Source organism: Ictidomys tridecemlineatus, chromosome 10 (assembly GCF_052094955.1).
Source record: "Ictidomys tridecemlineatus isolate mIctTri1 chromosome 10, mIctTri1.hap1, whole genome shotgun sequence".
NCBI lineage: Eukaryota > Metazoa > Chordata > Mammalia > Rodentia > Sciuridae > Ictidomys > Ictidomys tridecemlineatus.
Genome location: NC_135486.1, coordinates 129,191,381 through 129,211,919, shown reverse-complemented (window position 1 = coordinate 129,211,919; position 20,539 = coordinate 129,191,381). Strand labels below are relative to the sequence as shown.

The 20,539-nt window shown below is 39.9% G+C and overlaps 1 protein-coding gene across 1 annotated transcript in view; it reads right to left on the bottom strand.

Moving 5' to 3' along the window:
* The window catches only part of Usp31 (ubiquitin specific peptidase 31), a 71,461-nt gene that overhangs the window by 37,425 nt on the left and 13,497 nt on the right, over nt 1-20,539 (bottom strand). Inside the window, exon 2 of the mRNA XM_078024215.1 lies at nt 651-788. Within this exon, the coding sequence (XP_077880341.1) occupies nt 651-788 (138 nt within the window). The remainder of the gene's footprint in view (nt 1-650; nt 789-20,539) is intronic.

Below are 20,539 nucleotides of genomic sequence, written 5' to 3'. Positions count from 1 at the left end.
TAAGACACAGTGACCTTGAGGAGGACTCAATTTGGTGAGAGAGTCAGCAACATGCATAAAGTCATATGACAGCGTAGAGTGTGTAGGCACAAAGGGATCTTGATCAGAATAATTTAATAACCTACCAAAACTAGAAATCTGAAATTTGAAACAGAGCAAAATTAGCAAAAACTTTTAAAAGTTGCTTTGGAAAGTATCTCTTTAGTCTTAAACTGTTTCCATTATATACATCATAGTACCTATCATATTAAGGCTACGTGTATAAAAAAAGGAGTACGACCGTCATGTTTCTCAGTAAGACCATTCTGGAGGATCAGTTCCTATGCTCAAAGCCAATTCCAACAGCTTCCATACATTTCCTTTTGGATTGTGTGTTTGTTCTAATGATGCCGAGTATGTTTTATTGGAGAACAAATGTTTCCACTCTCGTTAAACAAGGATGTGAGCAGAGACCACATCTCTTGTGCCTTACACTGCCACACAGTAGCAAATAAGATGGAATATTCATGAAAGGATCCACTTAATTTTATACTCACCCAGCGTTTAGTCAATTTCATTTTATTAACTAAATGCAACAAGTCCTCAGTGGAGGTTGGGGAGAAAAGGTTGCACTGCTCCCCGACTGCAGTAGGGGGAACGCAGGTCCTCACCTTCAGAGGAGGCTGGCCACTCTGCTTTACAGCATGATTGAGGTCTTCATGAACTCGGTCCAAAAGCCACAGCAGAAACTCCTGGGCATCATGCTGGGAATTCCCCCGATACTGCAGCGCGTTCTTTGACACAATACTCTACACAAGTAAATAAATCAGCATGAACAGGTGTAAGCTCCTGGCTTTAAAGAGAAAACTATTTATCATAATTTCAAAAGAGGAATGCAAGAGCCCAAAGATGCTGAAGATTACATCCCAGAAGGGCAGCACTGTAAAATCAGATGCTTGAATGTAAAAACCTCATCCCAGAAATATAACCAAGAACTTTAAAATGCGCCTTAACCAGCACTTCTACTTTTAGAATACATTTAAACGAAACAACTGAAACAGCATGCCAAAACTATACAGACTTTCATCAGGGTTTAGAATAGCCAATGTTTACAGATATCACTTTTTTGTTTCAAACTTTAGAGTAAGATGTATTTAAATTGACTTTTCTAAAATGCTAAATAAACTTTTTTGTAAGATATTACATTTTCAAGATTCATCACTCATTCAACACAGATTTAATAAGTGGCCAAGGTACCTACAGCCTGGCGAGGGAGCCAGGGCAAAGTCAAAGCTTAAAGTACAGCATGACCTGCACGTGCTGGCACAGCTATGCCCTCACAACACCTGTACAACCAGCACCTAGACTGCCTCCCAATGTCATTCTCTAATTTAAAAAAAAAAAAAACAAAAAACTAGGGTTTCTTGGAGAACTGGTTGCTTCTAGGGCTGAGATGGGCATGTTACAGGGATGCAGGAACCAACCCAAAGAGCCCCCAATGGCCAAAGTTGGAACTATTTGAGCAACAAAATAAATAACAGCGATTATAATCCAAAGCATAACATAAATGAATCTATACTGATATAATTAAATGAATAAATAAATAATTCCTCCTAACAAAGGAACTGCAATTAATTTATGTTGATAATCTCTCCTCCACAGGTGGAGTTTACCACCCCCTACTAGGGGTGGGCTGTTACTGTGACTTGCCTCCAAAGACTTGAGTATGGAAAGAGGGGTAGGATGGAAGCTGAAAGTCAGGACCCAGCTAGCCCTGCGCAAGGTTGGCATCATCAGTGGCGAGTCCTGCTGCTGTGTGCGCCCTTGATATGATGTAATGGGAGAACACTTCACCCCTGTGGCTTCTTTCCAGAAACCCATAGCCTCATCTAATCATAAAAAAAATTTAAATAAAATCAGACAAAACCCAAATTGAGGGATATATGAAAATAAAATTAACTGGTGCTTCTCAAAACTACCAGGGTCATTAAGGAAAAGGCAAATCTGAAAAATTGTCACAGATGAGAAGAAACTAGAGACACTACAACCAAATGCAGTGTGCTTGCACACATGGGGTCTTGGACCAAGGGAACAATTGGTGAAATCCCACTGAAGTATGAAATTTAGTCAAGAGCAACATGCCAATATTCGTTTTCTAGTTGCACTACAATGACACAGGCCATTAACAACAAGGACATTGAGTGTGCGGACTTTCCAGGTACTCTTTATGCCACCTTTGCCAGTTTTCCTTTAACTTTAAAACTATCCTAAAATTTAAACTTTTACTTAAATATGATTATATATATTTTTTATAAATATAAAGATGGCAGTTGAGCATACTGGGTGTCATGGGAACAAAACAGGAGCAAACTAAGGAACAGGACAGTGATGACATTCCAAAAGGAAATGACACTTAAGCTGGGCCTTGAAGGATAAAGGCAGGATCTCAAGGCAGAGGAAGCAACATGTCCCAACACACAAAGGTATAAGAAAGTATGATACCTTTAAGGAAGACCAAGAAGTTCCAAAGGACCCAATTCTAGGTCCACTCAGGCAGAGTAGGAGGCAATGAAAAAGTAAGGTAGAGGCCGGCTCAGGGGGGGGTTAGGAAGCCACACAGAGGTTGTGAGTGAGCTATGGGGTTCTACAGCACACCGCCGACCTCAGTCCCTGCTCGTTATGTCTTAGATGTGAGGTGCCCCCAAAGGCTCATGTGAGACAATGTAAGAAGGTTTAGAGGTGAAAGGATTCGCTTATGAGAGCCTTTACCCAATTAGTGAATTAATCCCCCAAAGAGCTTAACTGAGTGGTGACTGCAGGCTGGTAAGGTGTGGCTGGAGGAGGGGGATCACAGGGATGTCCTTCCTTGTTGAGTGGAGCTAGCTCTCGGGCTTCCTGACGGGATGTCCTGAGCCTCTCTCCTCTGCCACGCCCTTCCATCATGAGTTCTGCCTCATCTCAAGCCTCAAGGAATGGAGCCTGCCTTCGATGGACTGAGATGAAACTGAAAGCCCCCAGATAAACTTTTCCTCCTCTAATTGTTTTTGTCAAGTCTTTTGGTCACAGTGACAAAAAAGCTGACCAAGAAACTGTTCCCCCACTTGCTATTTGTGAGGCCAGTGTACAAGGATTATAATTATTCCCTGTGGTTGTGAGATGGGAATGTATGCAAAATGTTTTACATGTAAAATTTGAGACATAGTAAGCACTCCAATTGTAGCTGTGGGTGTTATATTAGGAAGCAGGGAGAAAAGCGGGGGGCATCTACACAATAGGAGAGTAACTAGGAAACAGTAAAATGATGAGACAAGAAACAACAAAGATCCAGACTTAGCAATGAGACCAAAATGTGAAGGCAGATTTGAGAGTTCAGGATTTAAGCAGTAGAATCAATAGAATTCAGGAGTCCGGTGCACAAGCACATACCTGGAACCTCAGCAAATGCCTGGAATCCTAGCAACTCGGGATGCCGAGGCAGGATGATCACAAGTTCAAAGTCAGTCTTGACAATTTAGTGAGATCCTTTCTCAAAATAAAAATAAATAAATAAATAGATGAATATAGCTGGTGATGTAACTTGGGGGTAGAGCGCCCAGTGGGTCCAATCCCAGTACCACAAAAATTTAAAAAAATTAAAAGATGATTTTTTAAAAAAAAATCAATAGAATTTCTGTGAGACACAGTGAAATTGGAGGGTGAGGAAGCAGGCCTTAATGTGACCCCAGTGTCTCCGCTGGACGATGGACAACTGGTGGTGAACTACATCAAGACAAAACAAAGAAGGATGAAGTCTGGGACAGAAGGTGATGTGTTATCTTTCAAATCTACTCTATTCTGCAGACCTCCAGAAAATGTTCTAGTAGACAATTGAATGACAGATCTCGGGCTCAGCAAGAGAGTCTGCACCAAGGACAAGGATTCTGGAGTCAACAGATGGTGGAAGCTGAAATCATGAGTGTGGCTGAGAGTGCCCACACAGAATCCTGAGAGACCAAGCCAGAGGGCAGCATCCAGAGGGCAGCATCCAGAGGACACCTATATTTTTTTTGGGGGGGGGGCGCTAAAAGGAGATCAAAGATATGGCAAGACAATGGAAAACGGAGACACAAGAGTCAAGTAAAGAGAGTTGTACAAAGGAAAGGTTGGAAAACAGCATTAAAGTTGAAGAATAATAAAGCAGGCCAAACAAAAACTGTGGGCTATATTTCCAATTCAGATAATGATAATGGAGATGAAAGGAACAGACTTGTAATTTGAGGGAGAACCATCGCAGCTCAATAGTCAATCAGATGGGAATGACAAGCTGATTCATTACACATCCTGAGATTTGGATTCGGGATAAAGGAATATTAGAAATGGAGGTGACACTGGCAAAATTCTCTAACTTAATAAACTGAACAAGGGAGAAGAAGGACCCTGATAATAAACGAGGTTTCAAATGCTGGAAAGATGCCACGGGGTCCCAACTCAGACCAGGCATGCAGGAGGAGATGTGGGAAGGTCTTTACTCCACAACCTCCCCCAGACACAGGGAGATGCCATCTGAATGAAAATCAAATCTTCTCCTTCTCAGTCTGATTTCTTGAATTTCCCTGTCACGTTTTATACACTAGTTTTGAAATAGTTTGGCTTGTGGTCTTATGTTTCCCTTATTTAAGAGCATCAAAACCTAAGCCATTGGTAAATATACTGGAAGAATGAGAGCTACAGAAAAGATTTCCTAGTTTTAAAAAATGGATCAATAAACAAAAAGAACACATATAAACATATATTCATATACATCATTAGCTATATGCTACACACTTGCTCGCGCACACTCATATACATACACACACACAAACACACACACACATACATCAGCATTAGCAATTAACCCTGTGGCTAACTCAGAATAGAAGAGAAACAGGTGAGTGGTGACACTATTATATTGTCACCAGAGCAAAAGAGAAAACCAGGGATGACACAAAAATTTTCTGTTTCTCACTTAGGTGAATAATGAAATCAGGAACAGAGGAAGGGAGTGGGAACTACAGAGTTTTGAATAAGCTGAGTTTGAGGCACCTACACAAAACCAAGTGAAATTAATTTAAATCTGAGAGGCGTATGCCTATCTTATGGACAGAGAAAGGTGACCCAGGGGACACCTTGTGAGAAAAGGAGGCAACCAGGACAGAATGCTGAGGAATCCTGGGACAAGTCACAGAAAAGGAGCCCATGAAGAAAACAAGAGGCAGCAGCTGAGGGAGGGGAAGCCCCTGGGGATGAGGCAACAATGCGACTGCTCAGGAGTGAGGACAGGCACAGGGCTCTGGGGCAGAGCAGAGGCCTCCTGCCTGTGCGTGCTCAGGGAAGCAGAATATTGGTCAGAGAGGGTTAGAAGAGAAGAAAAGGTCCGGAGATTGAGTGACGGCCATGTCCAAGCAGCCGGGGCTTACAAGGAAGGAGGAAAGATGCTGGGACTGCCCGAAGGACACGCTGGGAGAAGCAGCCCCTGCGAGAAGCAGCCCCGGGGAAGAAGAAACCTGACAAAGAGGATTCTTCAGCCTGGGGAGGAGGAGGGCTGGAAAAACTAGAGGAATCCACCTTAAACAGAGTGGGCCACGGAAGATAAGGGAGATAAGGGCATAGGAGAGGCCTTGACTCAGATAAGCAGACTCCAGGAAGGCAGGGAACCTGTTTTCCTGAACTTGTTTTGTATCCTGTGCTTCTGCCCTTTGTGGAGGAAGCAAGGGACAACTGCCCAGAGGAAGTCCTAGGTATAGCAGGGTGACAATAAATCTCTTGACATGTTAGCTGGCCGCCAAAAACTGTCAGAGGCACAGCAAACTTGGTTTCAAATGCTCTTATGTTCTCCCAAAGGAAAAAAATGAAAGAAGATTATCAGCCTATGCATCCCCAAAAAACAAATTAACTGAAATCAAACCTTTAGTATGCATCAAAACAGACTGTTATTTTCACTATTATTAATTTTTTTTGCAGTCCTGGGTATGGAACACAGGGGCACTCTCCCATTAAACTACATCCCCAGTCCTTTTTTCATTTTTTATTTTGAGACAGGTTCTTGCTCAGATGCCCAGACTGGCCTTAAGCTTGCCATCCTCTTGCCTCAGCCTCCCAGGGAGCTGGGATTACAGACATGTGCCACTGTACCCGGCAAAACATATTTTATTCACAGCATCCATTCAAATTCAGGGTAGACCAATATTTCATTCTTTATCAGGGCTGAATTAAATGTATCTAGGTTCCACACCACTACCATTTCACCTCGTCCAGAGCAATTCACCAATCACCACGTGCTAAGGTGCTGTGAAAAGGCTGCTCAACAAGATTTTTGTTGGGCACGACTCGACAAGCAGAAAGGCTTCCACTACCTAACAGGGCACAAACCACTCTGGGTCAGCCCCACCCTAAATCACTACCTGGGAAAATTAAGGAAAAGAAAATCACAGCACTCACACACAAACACAAATGCTCCACCTTCTGCCTCTTTTAACCCCTCACAGAGGTGGCTTCTTCCCAGTGCAGATAACCAGGGGTCTGTTTATTTTTACTTCTTCCCCAGACAAAACAAATCAGAGAATAATCTCATGGTCAATCCTTTAGCTGATGTCACAGAAAAGAACAGTGGGAGTCAGGAAGCCCCAGCTCTGCCACCAGCCTTTGGGATTCCTGGTTCATGGAGACCCCTGGCATTCCAAACCTTTACCTTGGTTCATCTTTTGAGTCATAACTAATGCTGCTTTGGTTTACCTTTTATGATTTTTTTCATAATTAAACTTCAGTTTATTTGATGTCCTAAAATTAATCATTCTGTATTTTTTTGCAGTTTTTAAAAAGTTGATTGTCACTGTCATCTGTAAATAGCAGCAATGCTATTATTCAAACATTCAAGAATTGAAATTATTCAAATATGTTGCTTCTTTGTGAACCTTGTTAAAATTAACTTTCCATATTTGTGTCTGTTTTAGAGAATTTGGACATAATGCTTCTGTCCGAGAAAATATATTGAGTCATGTGGCTTGAATCCTATACATTCTACCATAAATAAATTTGGCCATTATGCCAGTCCCCTCAGTTGATGATCCTTAGCAATCACTTACTAAATAATAAAGTCAAAAGTCAAAATGCTTGCAGGGTTTTTAAGTTTCATAACATTTCACCTTACACTTCAAACAGAGAACTTTTATTCATTTATTTATTTTCCCTTAAAGGAAAAAAATGTATTTTTTATATTTACAATTTTAGAGAAAGAAATAGAAAGATGAAATGTCAACAACTACGTTCATTGCTGGTATCTAAAAGTAAAATCTGGTTCTCAGACTCCTGTTAGAAAGAGTGGTAAGTACTTGTTTTGAGAAAAGTTTCATTTATGAATCTGATTTTTAGGCTACCTACTAGGTTGACAAAGAATAACTAAAATTTAAGGGATGAAATCTGTACAAATGGATGAATACTATAAAAACAATATGACCCATGGAAAAAGATAATAATAGAGACAAAGTATCTATGCAGCGCTCTGCCAGCCCAGGTACAGAAAGCAGCCCCAGCAGACAGGGCTCTGTGCCCTTGGAGGGCTTCTCCCCTCTTCACTCTGGTGGGGAAGCCTTTTAACCTAACAGCACAAATTCAGCTGAGAGGCCCTGGCATCAGCTGGTCATGGCAACAACAGGCTCCTCAACTTTCACACATTCTTTCCCTAGGACTGGACTGACCTCCACCAGCCACCAAGCCACTGTCACTCCCCTTCCTCAGCAGGATGAAGCAGAGCCCTGGCGGGAGAGAGGAGAGAGAAAAGGGAGGAAGCTTCCATCAAGGATGGAAAGACAACCACATGAGAATGCGAGGGAAGGCCACCTGCAGCACTCCATGCTCCTGCCTGGCCACAGGAGAAGGTGCACAGCTCCTTCATCCTTCCAGACACAATGGCCTAACACAGAGCAATTCAAGTGCAGGTGTCCCTCCCCCTCCTCCGAATTCCCAGGATCCAAATTCAGGAACCAAACAGATATGGATTGCAAAAGATACTTGCACTATTTTAAGAATAATTCCCCTGTACTGGGCATATACCCAAAGGAGAAGAAAACTCCTTACCAAAGAGACACTACACCACCACGTTTGCAGCACCATTCACAACAGCTCAATTAGGGAATCAATTCAGATGCCCTCCAGTGGATGCATGGATAAACAAAACGTGTATATTTACACAATGAAGTACTACTCAGGCATAAAACAAAGAATGAAATCCTGTCATCTGCAGCAACATGGACGGAACTAGAGATTATGTGGCATAAAACATGCCAAACATAAAGACAAATACCACATCCTTACTCATTTATGGGAAACAATGTCAGCCTGGTAGAATTACTAAATGGATTGGTGGTTGCTAGAGACAGGGAAAGGAGGAAGAGGGGACAGATAAAAATTAAAAGGGACTTCTAGAGACTGAGAAATATGCTAGGAGGTAGAAGGAAGGAAAGGAGGGCAAAGAGAGCAGAGGAAGGGTAGGAGGACATAATCAATGCAGGACATATGGAAATATCACAGTGAATCCCATTAATCTATGAAGTTAATATGTGCCACCAATTATAATAACACAATGTTTGAAAAGGTCAACAAACAGATATGCACCACAAACCATGGTAACAGGAACCCATTGTTGAAATTAAAACGAGAGAAGGAATTATACCTTACCAAAGGAAAAAGATACAAAAGAGGGCTTACCGGAAAATAAGTCTTGAACTTCAAGAAATTATAACCAGTACGTGAAACCACAAAACTAAGGGTCAAAGTACAGTCAAGGGCCAGGATAAAAGAGGCAAATACCAAAAAGATATCCTACAATGGTGTGGCCAGATGAACAATGAGCAAAGCTTTCCCAAGAGATCAGAAAGCTACACAGGTAGAAAATACAGCAGCAAGAGAAGCCCTCAAGTACTGAACTAGCAGTGACCCTTTCTGCTACAAATGCAGAAGCAAAGAGTCAGGATTATGAACACCCGGATCCACGTCTTCATCGTAATAGCTTTACTTAAAGCAAATTTTCTGAGCCTCAACTATCTTTTCTACAAAATGGGGATGATAATACAAAGATTAATGTGAGGCTTTAGTGAGAACATAAATGCTCTTATAAACTCCAAAACTCTACACAGATGCTATTATGTGAGTTTTAAAAAATCAAGAAAAGAGAAAGGAATAATCCTGGAAAATGTCAAAGAGAAAGAAAAGGAGAAAATATTGAAAGCACTGGTTCTTCCCTCTGGCTGCACATCAGAATCACCTGGGAAACCTTAAAAACAAACAAACAAATAAATAAAAACCATGTCCTGACAAGAGCCCAAAGATGCTGACTCAAATCTATGGACAGGATTTGAGCACTGATGAACATACTTTATATACAGAGTTACGAAAAATGGTGCTATGAATGGATAATTATGAATGTAATGCATTCCACTATTGTCATGTACGTAAGAAATAAATTAAAAGAAAAAAAGTGTGATTTTCTTTTTTTTCTTTTTTTTTTAAATTGTAATTGAACACAGGATCTTTATTTTATTTATTTATTTTTATGTGGAACCCAGGCCTCGCGCATGCTAGGCAAGTGCTCCACCGCTGAGCCACAACCTCAGCCCTATGATTTTCTTTTGAAATGATCGTATTTCTAATGTGAAGGCAGAAAAAACCTGGCCACCCTGGAAAAGCTCTAGAGTTTCACTTCCAAAAGCATTAAAAGGGTCCTCAGCCACACCTGCACTGAGTCACTGGTGACCCTGGGTCTTACTGATGGCCCTGGGACTACCAAGACAGATAACCGGTGTGCATCTTCACCTCCGGACAGGGATCAGGAGTGATTCTTCATTCATTATTATTTCCCTGGCTCCTTCCAAATAGAATATTTGGCACAAAGATTAACAATAATAAGTTATGTCTGAGTGCTTGTACTGTATCAAACATTATACCAAGTGGTTACGGGTCTTATTTCCTACAAAATTTACCCTTAGGAAATTCTCCATGCTACATTATTGTTTACAGTAGAAAAAAAAACTTGGACTCGGAAGGGATATAATTTGTCCAAAGTTACCACTACACTACTCCTCAACCTCGACTGTTTACAAAAGCCTTAAAACATTTTTGTCCATGATCCTCCTTCAAGAAACAAAGGAACTCACAATGTTTTCCCCCAATACAACTCAAGATTACGCGGAGCGTGAGGTTCTTCATTCCAAGTGTCAATTCTCAACGTGGATATAAAACACATGTTGGAGACTCAACTACAGCTGCTCCAACCCCAGGCTTCTAAGAGTTTATTTGCTCTTAAACAAATCCTTGTTAATCAGTTTTTGTTTTGTTGTAATTTGCATTTTTCCTATGACTAAAATATGGCCTAGAAACAAAAATGCCGCTTAATTGAGATGTTATTATTTGAGGAACAAGGAGGAATGCAGACTATGTAGAAAGGTCATATTACAGCCTGTGAAGAACCCGCCAGCTGGAGTTTGCTAGAGAAAGCCAACAGAGGAGACAGAGCTCTGGCTCTGCGCAACTCGGTGTCTCATCCGCTAAGGTGAAGGGCTGTGCTCTTCACCTTGGGGTGCCCACCCCCTCTGGTGGAGATCACGTCTGCCCTCCTTCCCAGCACACTCTGAGGGCAGCCACTAGCTAATTCCAAGTGTAAAGTCAGCCCAGGTCACCAAAGTGTGTTTATGTATCCAATTAAGTAACTCAAAATTATCTTCTTTTCAGTCTCCTTGTCATTTCCCAGCACAATCTACAGTTCTTCCCAGTTATGGTAAAACAACGCCTTTTCTTTTTTTTCTTTGTGAAAGGAAGAAGGGAAGGGAGGTGAGATTTTGGTTTATAATCACAAAGCAAACACCCAGGACTTATACAACTAAAAGGTCATCCTAAAGTAAATATAAAATCTTAAAAGCTAAAAGTGAAAACAGGAAAAACTGGGAAATCCATCTAAATATCTAAGAAATTTTTATATATTTTCTATCACCAACTTTACAAATGTTTGAGAGTTTTTAAAGAATCATGCTGTACATCTTAAATATTTACAACTTCAAAATATCAATAACATTTCAATAAAGCTGGTTTTTTTTTCAACCTAACAGATCTATGGAGTCTTAAACCAAAGTTTTCTAGTTATATCAATGCTAAATCCAAAGTCCATGCCAACCTCTGAGGAAGAAAAAGGTTGACAGCCTCCCGCATCAAAGAAAAATGAGGTAAGGAGAGAGGAAAAAGAGAGTTTTCAGGCCATCCACGTTTGCCAGGTGGTGGGAGAGGAAAGCTTAGCACTAGCAAGAGAAAACAGAAGAGAGGCACCAGCTCGCTTCCTGATCAAGTGGTAGGAAGTAGGGGAGACCCAAGGACTTGAGAAGGCAGCCCAGGAACCTCCTGGTTGAGGGTCTCTTCTCCCTGGGGTGGAAGTGAAGTGAGAGGTGGAACATGGAGCAGAAAGGAGGCAGCGAGGCCTCCAACCACCATGCACCTGCATGTACCCTGCACACTCTGGCATACTTTAAGTCCTTTCCAGATTACAGAAAACCCAAATGCTATGGAGAGAGCTCTATCTGTTTAAGGAACGATGACAGGAAGAGAAGTTCATACAGGGTCAGTACAGATGCAATCCCCACCCCATGGGCAGCTGGTAAAATCCGTGGGCGGAGAACCTGAAGATAACAGGATGAACTGTTTCTTCTCTAAACACAAAAAAACACAAGACTGTGTATATCTACACACAAACAGGAAAAATGGATGTCCTCTTAGTTATTGATATTTTTTCACTGAACAGGTTTTATAATAAGATCCAAAATATTCTGAAAACAGCCTTGCTTTGAATCACTATTCTGCTATTGCTCTTTTATGACTGGATCGTCAATTAGCAGTAACCAAGAGGCACTACTCACAAGCAGATTCCGTGAGTTTCACTGCACATTATGCACAGTACCATAAACCCCAGGTGCTCCCAGTAAATCTTAATTGGCTGGAGATGCTTTTCAACCCCGGGCCCTGCACCCCCTCTCCACGCCCAGTGCTAGGTCCAGGCTCCAGTCAAGCCAGGCTGACCCTCAGCTAGACAGGCGTGGTCCCCAAATCCCTCACAGCTTCCACCTATTCCTTCAGCCTTTGCCACAATAATGAAATTCCATAAAAACCAGCACCAACGTGGAGTCTCCAGCTCCTCCTGGCTCCAGTATTTTCCTAGCAAAGTCAATTTAGAACTTTCCCAGCCTAGGCCTGACCTGGCCCCATCTTGACCAAATTCCAGTCAGTGGAGGCCTGGATCATCTCCTTTAGGGGGATGCTAAATGCAAGAATGTACAAATACATAGGTAGCAAGCCAAGACAAAGTCTGTGAAATCAGAATAGTGTCATTCCCTAAGCAACACGTTACTATCCTGTAGGTATACTTCCCCTTTAAAGATCAGATCAAACTTTCCTACCTACTACTCATCAAAGAAATGCACTAGGAATCTGTTAAACCAGCAGAATGCTATGTTTCACATAGAGATTAATTAGAAGATTTCTTTTTCTTTTATTATTCCAATAGTGGTATACTATAGTTATCCTTACTCACTGCTAGTAGTTAATCCTTCTGTAAAATAAGGTAAGAATATGATTTAATTAGCCTTCCTACTAATCAGGAATTTCACTCCTACAGCCTAAAGAAATGATCAAAAGTGAAAGATTCATGTAGAAAAAAAAAAGGTTCATCATAACCAGAAGTCATCTAAGTGCTCAAAAATAAACTGCAGTATCTCATGCAATAATTTGAAAACTTTTATGACAAAAATCTCTCAAAATACAATATGAAATAAATGCAAAACTATATACACATACAGTGCATGGTCTACACTAGGTTAAATACAGCAGAGGGCAAGAAAGCAACACGCCAAATAACATATTTTTTTCATTTTATTCATTTAACTTTTATATACTTTCTAAGTTTTCTATAATAATTTGAATACTACCCTTAGTGAAATGGAGTTATAACAAATCTTAGGAAAGAAACCAGACACAAAAAATACATACTTGATGCATAATACAAAATCACAATGAGATAACACTTCACACTACGATGGTTATAAAAATAAAAAATTAACAAGTATTGATAAGGATAAGGAAGAATTAGAATCCTCACACATGGATGGTGGGAGTATAAAATGGTACAGGCATGTTGGCAAAGAGTCTGACAGCTCCTTAATTAATCATAATTATTATATGACCCAGCAATTCTATTCCTATACCCAAGGGAAATGAAAAAAATGTGCCCACACAAAAATTTATACTCAGGTGTCCCACAGAATTATTCATAACAGCCAAGAACAGAAACAACTCACATGTCCATCAATGGATAAGCAAAATGTAAATATTCATAAAATGGATTTTTTGGCTGCAAAAAGGATTGAAGCATGATGCATGCCACAACATGATAAGCCTTGAACCCCAATGCCAAGTGAATGGAGCCAGAAACAAAAGGCCACTTACTGTAAGATTCCATTTATATGAAATGTAGATTAGTAGTGGCCCAGGGCAGGAGGGTGGAACGGAGAGTGAGTGCTAATGAGCACTGGTATCTTTAGGGAATAATACAATTTTTCTAAAATCACAGTGATGGTTGCCCAACCTGAGAATAAACTGAAAACCACTGAAATGTACACTTTGATAGGTGAATTACATGCTGAGTAAACTATCTCAATAAAGCTGTTTTTTAAAATAAACACTTATTATTTAACATATAACAAAGTTCAAAAATAGACAAAACTGACTGACAGTGCTGGAAGCCAGGAGAGTAGTCTCCTGGGCAGGACAGGGAGGGTGGCGTGGGGAAGGGAGAGTGCACAGAGCCTCTGGAGTGTTGGTGATGCCCTATTTCTTGATCGAGGTGATAAATTATTACTTTAGGGCAATTCATCAAGCTGTACACTAATGGCTTATGCACTTTTCTGTATGTATATGCCATACTTTACTTAGAAATTTGAAAGAAAATGTTGTCTTCTAAAAAGAAACACACTAAAATCTAGCCAGACTCTTAGACCACAATTCATCTTATTTAGAGCCAATTCTATTTATCTAGTTACTTAACTAAAAGCAGATTAGAAACTGTAAAACAGAGAAGTGAGGAAGAAGGTGTAGGCTCCCAGGAGGAGGATGAAGCAAGAGAACACGACATGGAGGAAGACGTGGGAATCGGTAGAGGAGAACACACAAAGCCAAACAAGAACCCAAACAACGCAGCGATCCAGATCCAACACTTAAAGGCCCTGTGTTGTCCAACTGGCCCCCCAAAAAACCTCCCATAAAACAGAATGGAACTCATAGAGCATGGTCACATCAGAGACTCAAATAAAGGAAAGCGAAAGTGTGTCCAGGATTCTCTCCCTGGGGGAGTGTACAGCGTGTAGCTTATCCATCTAAAACCCTCTCAAAAAAAAAGTGAAAATTTTAAGATCTGATGTTCAAAAAATTTATCTGAAAAATAAAATGTAAAAAATGAACTTCCCAAAAGGTCAGATGAATGGAGTATCACCATGTTTTTTCAAAAGATGATACAATGACAGTACAATGGCACAGAACACACCCTGCTGAGGATTACCCCGCCGTGAGTCACTGTCTGCAATCCTAGGGCCAGAGCCCTGAGCACAGCTGCCCCAAGGGAAGCCATCCCTTATGGCTGCCAGGCCAGACCTGGAGAAGACTCTGAGGCAGAGCATTATTCCTCTTCAGCATTTCATACAGTGGCCTTTTGCAGGAATCTCCACACCTTTGTCCTGCCAGAGTCCCTTTCATGTGTCACAGGCTTGCTCTCATAGGCTGGTTTTTCCTGCTAAAATGTTTTCATCACTCAGATGTAAAGGAACCCACAGCTGTTCAATGCCAGGATCTATAAGGCTGATGTTATATGGCAATGAAAAGAAAAATAAGGAAACACAGTGCAGCCAACACAGCCGCACCAGAATTCTGACTAAATTCAAAATTCCTGGGTTCACAGATTTTCAAAAGAAAATGAGGAGACCCCAAACCTTGCTGGCCCCAACCCTCACTTCCTCCCAACACTGTCCTCTGATGCTGACAGCCTGAAGTCTAGGAGATCCATATGGCCAGAGATGGCATCGGTCACAGCAGCCCAACCAAGCTGCCATATCACAGCAGAGCCAGAAGGGTAAGTAACCCTCCTACTGCAGGATGCAGGATAAAAAGCTGCCGTGTCCTCTGTATAATCCTGATATCATTAACGAGTAGCTATCTGCCATGGGCAGCTGCTGTTGGAGGAGTTGTCTTTTCTTTAATTACTCTAGTTTATTATAACTTCCATGAATTAAAGGGAGATTTACCAAGGAGTCACTAAACTGTTAAAAAGGGACTCTTTCGTTAGGGTAAGATTAAAGTACATTTCAACTTAATGCATCTTTTAACAGCTGGGGGCAACTCTGGTCAGACAAGAGGACCTTAACTATTATTCTTCTCCAGCTACGGAAAACCAAGGCCCTCAAATAAAGACAGGGTTGAATGTCTTTCCCTACAGTTTAAACAAAGCCTGTCTTTGCTGCCCCCCAGCCCCAATCACTACTCAAAGCAGAATAGGGAGTTCCTTGCTTGTGTACTCATGAATATGCACACAAAGAACAGGACTAGTTACTACAGGGGATAAAGAGAATCCTGGAATTAAAAGTCTGTGCAGAGATGTCCCTTTCTTCATCTGAAAACAAATAACAATCTGTGTGTCTACCTTGCAACACTATAAAGATTAAATACAATAATCCACTGTGCACAGCATATGGTAAGCACTCCTATGATAGTTACATGAAAGAGATGGAGAAAAACATGCATAGTCTGCTACTATTTATGCAAATAAAAGGGAGAATATGAATACACACCATACACACACATACTCATACATATCTGCTTACATTTAAACAAAGACTAAATCACAAAATTTGGGAAGAATAGAAATAGGGTACAAAAATCAGACAAAGCTAGACTTTTGAACAGATTTTGCTTTGCAGAGTTGTCTCTGGGCCACATATTCTATTTTTTGCACAATTATGCAACAAAGTTAAATTTTAAACAGCAATCCCTCAAAATCAAGAGAAACAAATTATTTTAATTTTATATCCAGTTGATGACAGAACCACAGTGGCTTTAAGACACTGTAACTTGTACAAACTTAGTAGGATATACCCTATTATAGACAAAAAAGAAAAAAAACTTACAAATAATCTTAAACCACTTTTTAATATTCATATTATTTGTGGTAGTGTTGGGGTTATCATTCTGTGACTTGTCAGTGAATGATGACATAAGGCAAGTAAGAATTTAAATGGGTGTTACAAATAGGATTTTCAGCTTGGGAGAAAGGAGACACAGTTATAAGACCAATGAGGTAAATAAAACCTCTGAAACCCAGAACTGGAATTATGAATATGAAATCATGATTTAACTTTAAAAGAAATTATCCATTTCTTGGAAACTATGCATAACCCTAATGCCCAGATTTGGTCTCTCAATACCATTTACCATCGAAGAACCAGAGCTCCTTAAAGAGATTCCAAACCTGGTACAAGAAACGTAAGATTGCTTAGAACGCCTTGGCTTCCTTCTACTCTGGTTTAACAGCACAGAATACAGGTATTGTGTCAAAAGGACTTGGAAGGCAACCTGTTCCAAATGATCAAAATTTGGAGCAACAAAAAGGTTAACAGCGAAGAGCTAGGGATATAGCTCAGTTGGCAGAGTGCTTGCCTTGCATACACAAGGCCCTGGGTTCAATCCCCAGCACCACCAAAAAAAAAAAGGTTAACAGCAAAGTATGCTGGTACTAGCCCGTAGCCCCAGCACTGAGCAGATCCAAGGCAGGAGGTTGCTTGACCCCAGGAGTATCAGATCAGTCTAAGACAACATAACAAGAACTACACCCCCCCCCAAAAAAAGGTTAATAACTATAATTGACTAAACAATCAAATACACTTAAACTCTTGAGTTCATAGGTTACCAAAACTAGCCACATCTGAAATCAAATAATTATTGTGAAAACTGGAAAATAAAGAGAGGGACCCAAACATTTATCTAGACTTTCTACAAATTTGCTTTAGGGTAACCAAATAATTGATGAGGGCAAGAATATCTTCAGTATTCTAGCTAATAAAGAGTGAATTTTAGAATTATAATGTTACCACTTTCTGACCCTTAATGAATTAACAGATTAGAGAATAATCATCAATGACTATTGACATTACAAAAAGTACAACCAGACAGAATAGGTTCCTGATGCAAATTTTCAATGCCACCCACACAACACAGTTTCACCCCAAAAAAAGGAGGGAAAACTTTCAACTTTAATTTTGTTAAACTTTTGAGATATAACTACCACTTTATATATAACTACCACATTTTAAATGAAGCTGCACAAAAAATCATACAATGTCTGTCAAAGCTCTTCAAAATATGACCCAGCAACAGGTGAACTCTTTGTCATTGGTCCATGACAAGATACATATAGAAAAGGAGACTATGCATTTTAAAACATCTACAGATTAAACAGTACCTTTATATCTAATGAACCTGACAATTTTTTTTAAATGGAGCTGGTCTTACATATGCCTTTTTATTTTACTTTTTATGTAATCATTTACATTGGATTTTATGATCAGTTTACAAGAGATTGGAAATTTTAAGACAAACACCCAATTCATTCAACAAATAAATTACAAGAGAAAAAAACTAAAATAAAAAAGGACAGATTATGAGAGTCTTAAATGATTTATCAATCCATTGAAAATTTATGACTTGAGTCCTAATATACACAAACTGTAATACACACACACACACACACATACAATCTCTATTGTGCATGACTAAATGAATGTGAGACAATCAGAAAAATGTGAACAATAGTGGATAACTGATAATAAGAAATTAATGTTAACTTTCCTTAGGTGGAAAATAGATGATTTTTTAAAGCATACTTAGCCGTTAAAGAGATATACTGAAATATTTATGGATGAAACACATTTGAAATTTGCTTCAAAGGTTTTTGGGAAGAAAGACAACAGTTAAACAAATGGAGTAAGGTTACCTACAAATAAGTAATTGTTGACACTGGTTGAGAGGGACATGAAATTTTCATAGTTTTCTGAATACCTAGCTATTACTGTTATTGTTTAAACATAAGTATATGAGAGATAGACGTACTAGTATCACTAGAAATTTCATAAAAAATGCTACCTGCTTTTAAATGAGGCAGCTATTACTTCCAACCACGGGAGTTAAAGGGAACTTTTGCACAGGAGTGGTTTTTAAAGTAGGTCTTGAAGAATGTTTGTACCCTGGGCCCAGGAAGAAGAAAGAGAGAAAGCAAGACAGACAGAGAAGTATGGAGCATTTAAAAAGCTGCAGGATGGTCAGGTGGCCATGAATAACAATACTAACAGATTCCTCTGTGCCTAACACTGTATTTCTCCTATTCCTGATATCAATCCTATGAAGAAAGCAACATATAAAAGAGGAAACAGCTAAGAGAAGGAAGTTACTTGCCTCAGATCTCAGGATCTGGACCCAAGTCTGAGTCTTCAGCTCTCCCCATGTCCGCTGTCTCTCTGGGTAGGGAGAAGGTGGGCCACATCATGGGAAGTTTAAATGGCAAGCTAACACACTCACACTACCTTTTGTATATAAAAGGAAAAGTATTGGCAATTTTTAAAAAGAAAAATAATATAACTACAGGTAAGCTTTAAGAAGATTAACCTAGCAGCAATAAAAACCATCAGTTGGAACAGAAAGTTTAGAAACAGGGAGAGGCTGGAAGGCTAATGTGGATATATACCTGAGACATGATGGCTGGAACTAGGAGAGTTGGAATTATGTGCCAGGAAGCTCTCTCACCACTAGAGGACACCCCCCTGGGAGGCAAACAGGAGCTCTACTTCCCTGCTCCTGCACCACCATCCAGACACAATGCAGCTGTCACTCCCAGAATTAGACAACACTGTAATGTCCCAGCATGAAACTTAAAATCTAAGGTGTGGTCTGACTAGAACAGCACTATCACCTCCCCAGATCATGACACTTCTTTGAAAGGAGATTAAGAACTGAAAACAGACCCTATGTAAAGGAACTATGGGTAGCGCATTTGTTAACTCCAATGCAAGATATGGCATTCTATGTCAGTTATTAATTTTCATTAAAGATTTTCATGTACCGTGTAACTCTGAATATAAACTGTATGTTGTAGAACATTTACAAATTGAAGTAATGCACCTGTTAGGTCCTCATGCAATTCACTAGCAAAAATATTTTTACAAATAGGATGGATGATACATGAAAATCTGCAATGTCAATAGAGAACCATAGCGCTGAAAGGAGCAGGTCAGGAAAACAAGTGTCATAATGAGTGGCCCCAGAACCATACAGAGTGTGAAGAATCACATCATCGACTTGCTTGTTTTTCAGGGCTTTGGTTACTTGAGGAAAAGGTAAGGATAATCAGATGGCCTTAAGTTGAGAACACGTGCCTGCACCATCCATCTTACTAGTTTCAACAATGAACCCTTACTTACATCTTCTCATTTCGTGCTCACAAAAAACATGCAGGATTTCGGTCCTACCCCTGCTACTTACTTGCAGTGAATTCTAACTTCCAAACTTTAAAAGCAATTTGGTGAAAATCCTTTCTCAAAATTAAAAAAAAAAAAAGAGATAGAATGAAACAGACATTATTATTTTATGTATATATGTGACTGCATGACCAATATGATTCTGCAACATGTATACTCAGAAAAAATGAGGAATTATATCCCATCTATGTATATCAAAGTGCATAAATGCATTCAACTGTCATGTATAACTAACTAAAACAAATTAATTTTTTTTAAAAAACGGGGAATGTGATTCATTGGTAAATTGCCCCCAGGGTTAAATCCTAGGTACCCTTAAAGGAAAAAAATTAGAGAGTTATCAGTGCTTCTTCACAGAGTTGTTGTGAAGATTAAATTTTGAAACATCATATGAATTTGAAGTTATCTTGTAAATAATCTGGCTCTACATAAATGAATGGGGCTTTCAGAATTATGAATAATAATGTTTTTAAGATCTCCTGAAAAGATCAAAGAGCTTTGTCCTGTTCTTAAAAGATTAGAAAAATGCCAAAAGTTAAAGGTAAAAAGATGTGCTGATCTGGTTAATGAGCTTAAAAGTCCTCCCAGCAGGAGCAGGTCCAACAGCACCATGAAATCTTCCACCACGTGAACTGTTTGTTTGTGGATACACTGTTTACTGCCTTCCGAGCTGGACAACTGGAGGGAAGAAGCAACAGATGTTCAGTGACTGGCCAATTCCTCTAGGAACTCCACAGTCCATGACATAAGACAATGGCTGCTAAACAGACAACGAACAATCATGGTTTCATGAAAGACAAGTCATCCTGATAGGCGCCACTGCAAAACTGTTGTTTGTTAACACAGAAGGTCATTTGAGGAACAGCCAATGAACAATTAATGAGCAGAGCAAACAAGAATATTTTTGAAGGAAGAAGCAACAGAGGGCAGAACTTTAAATT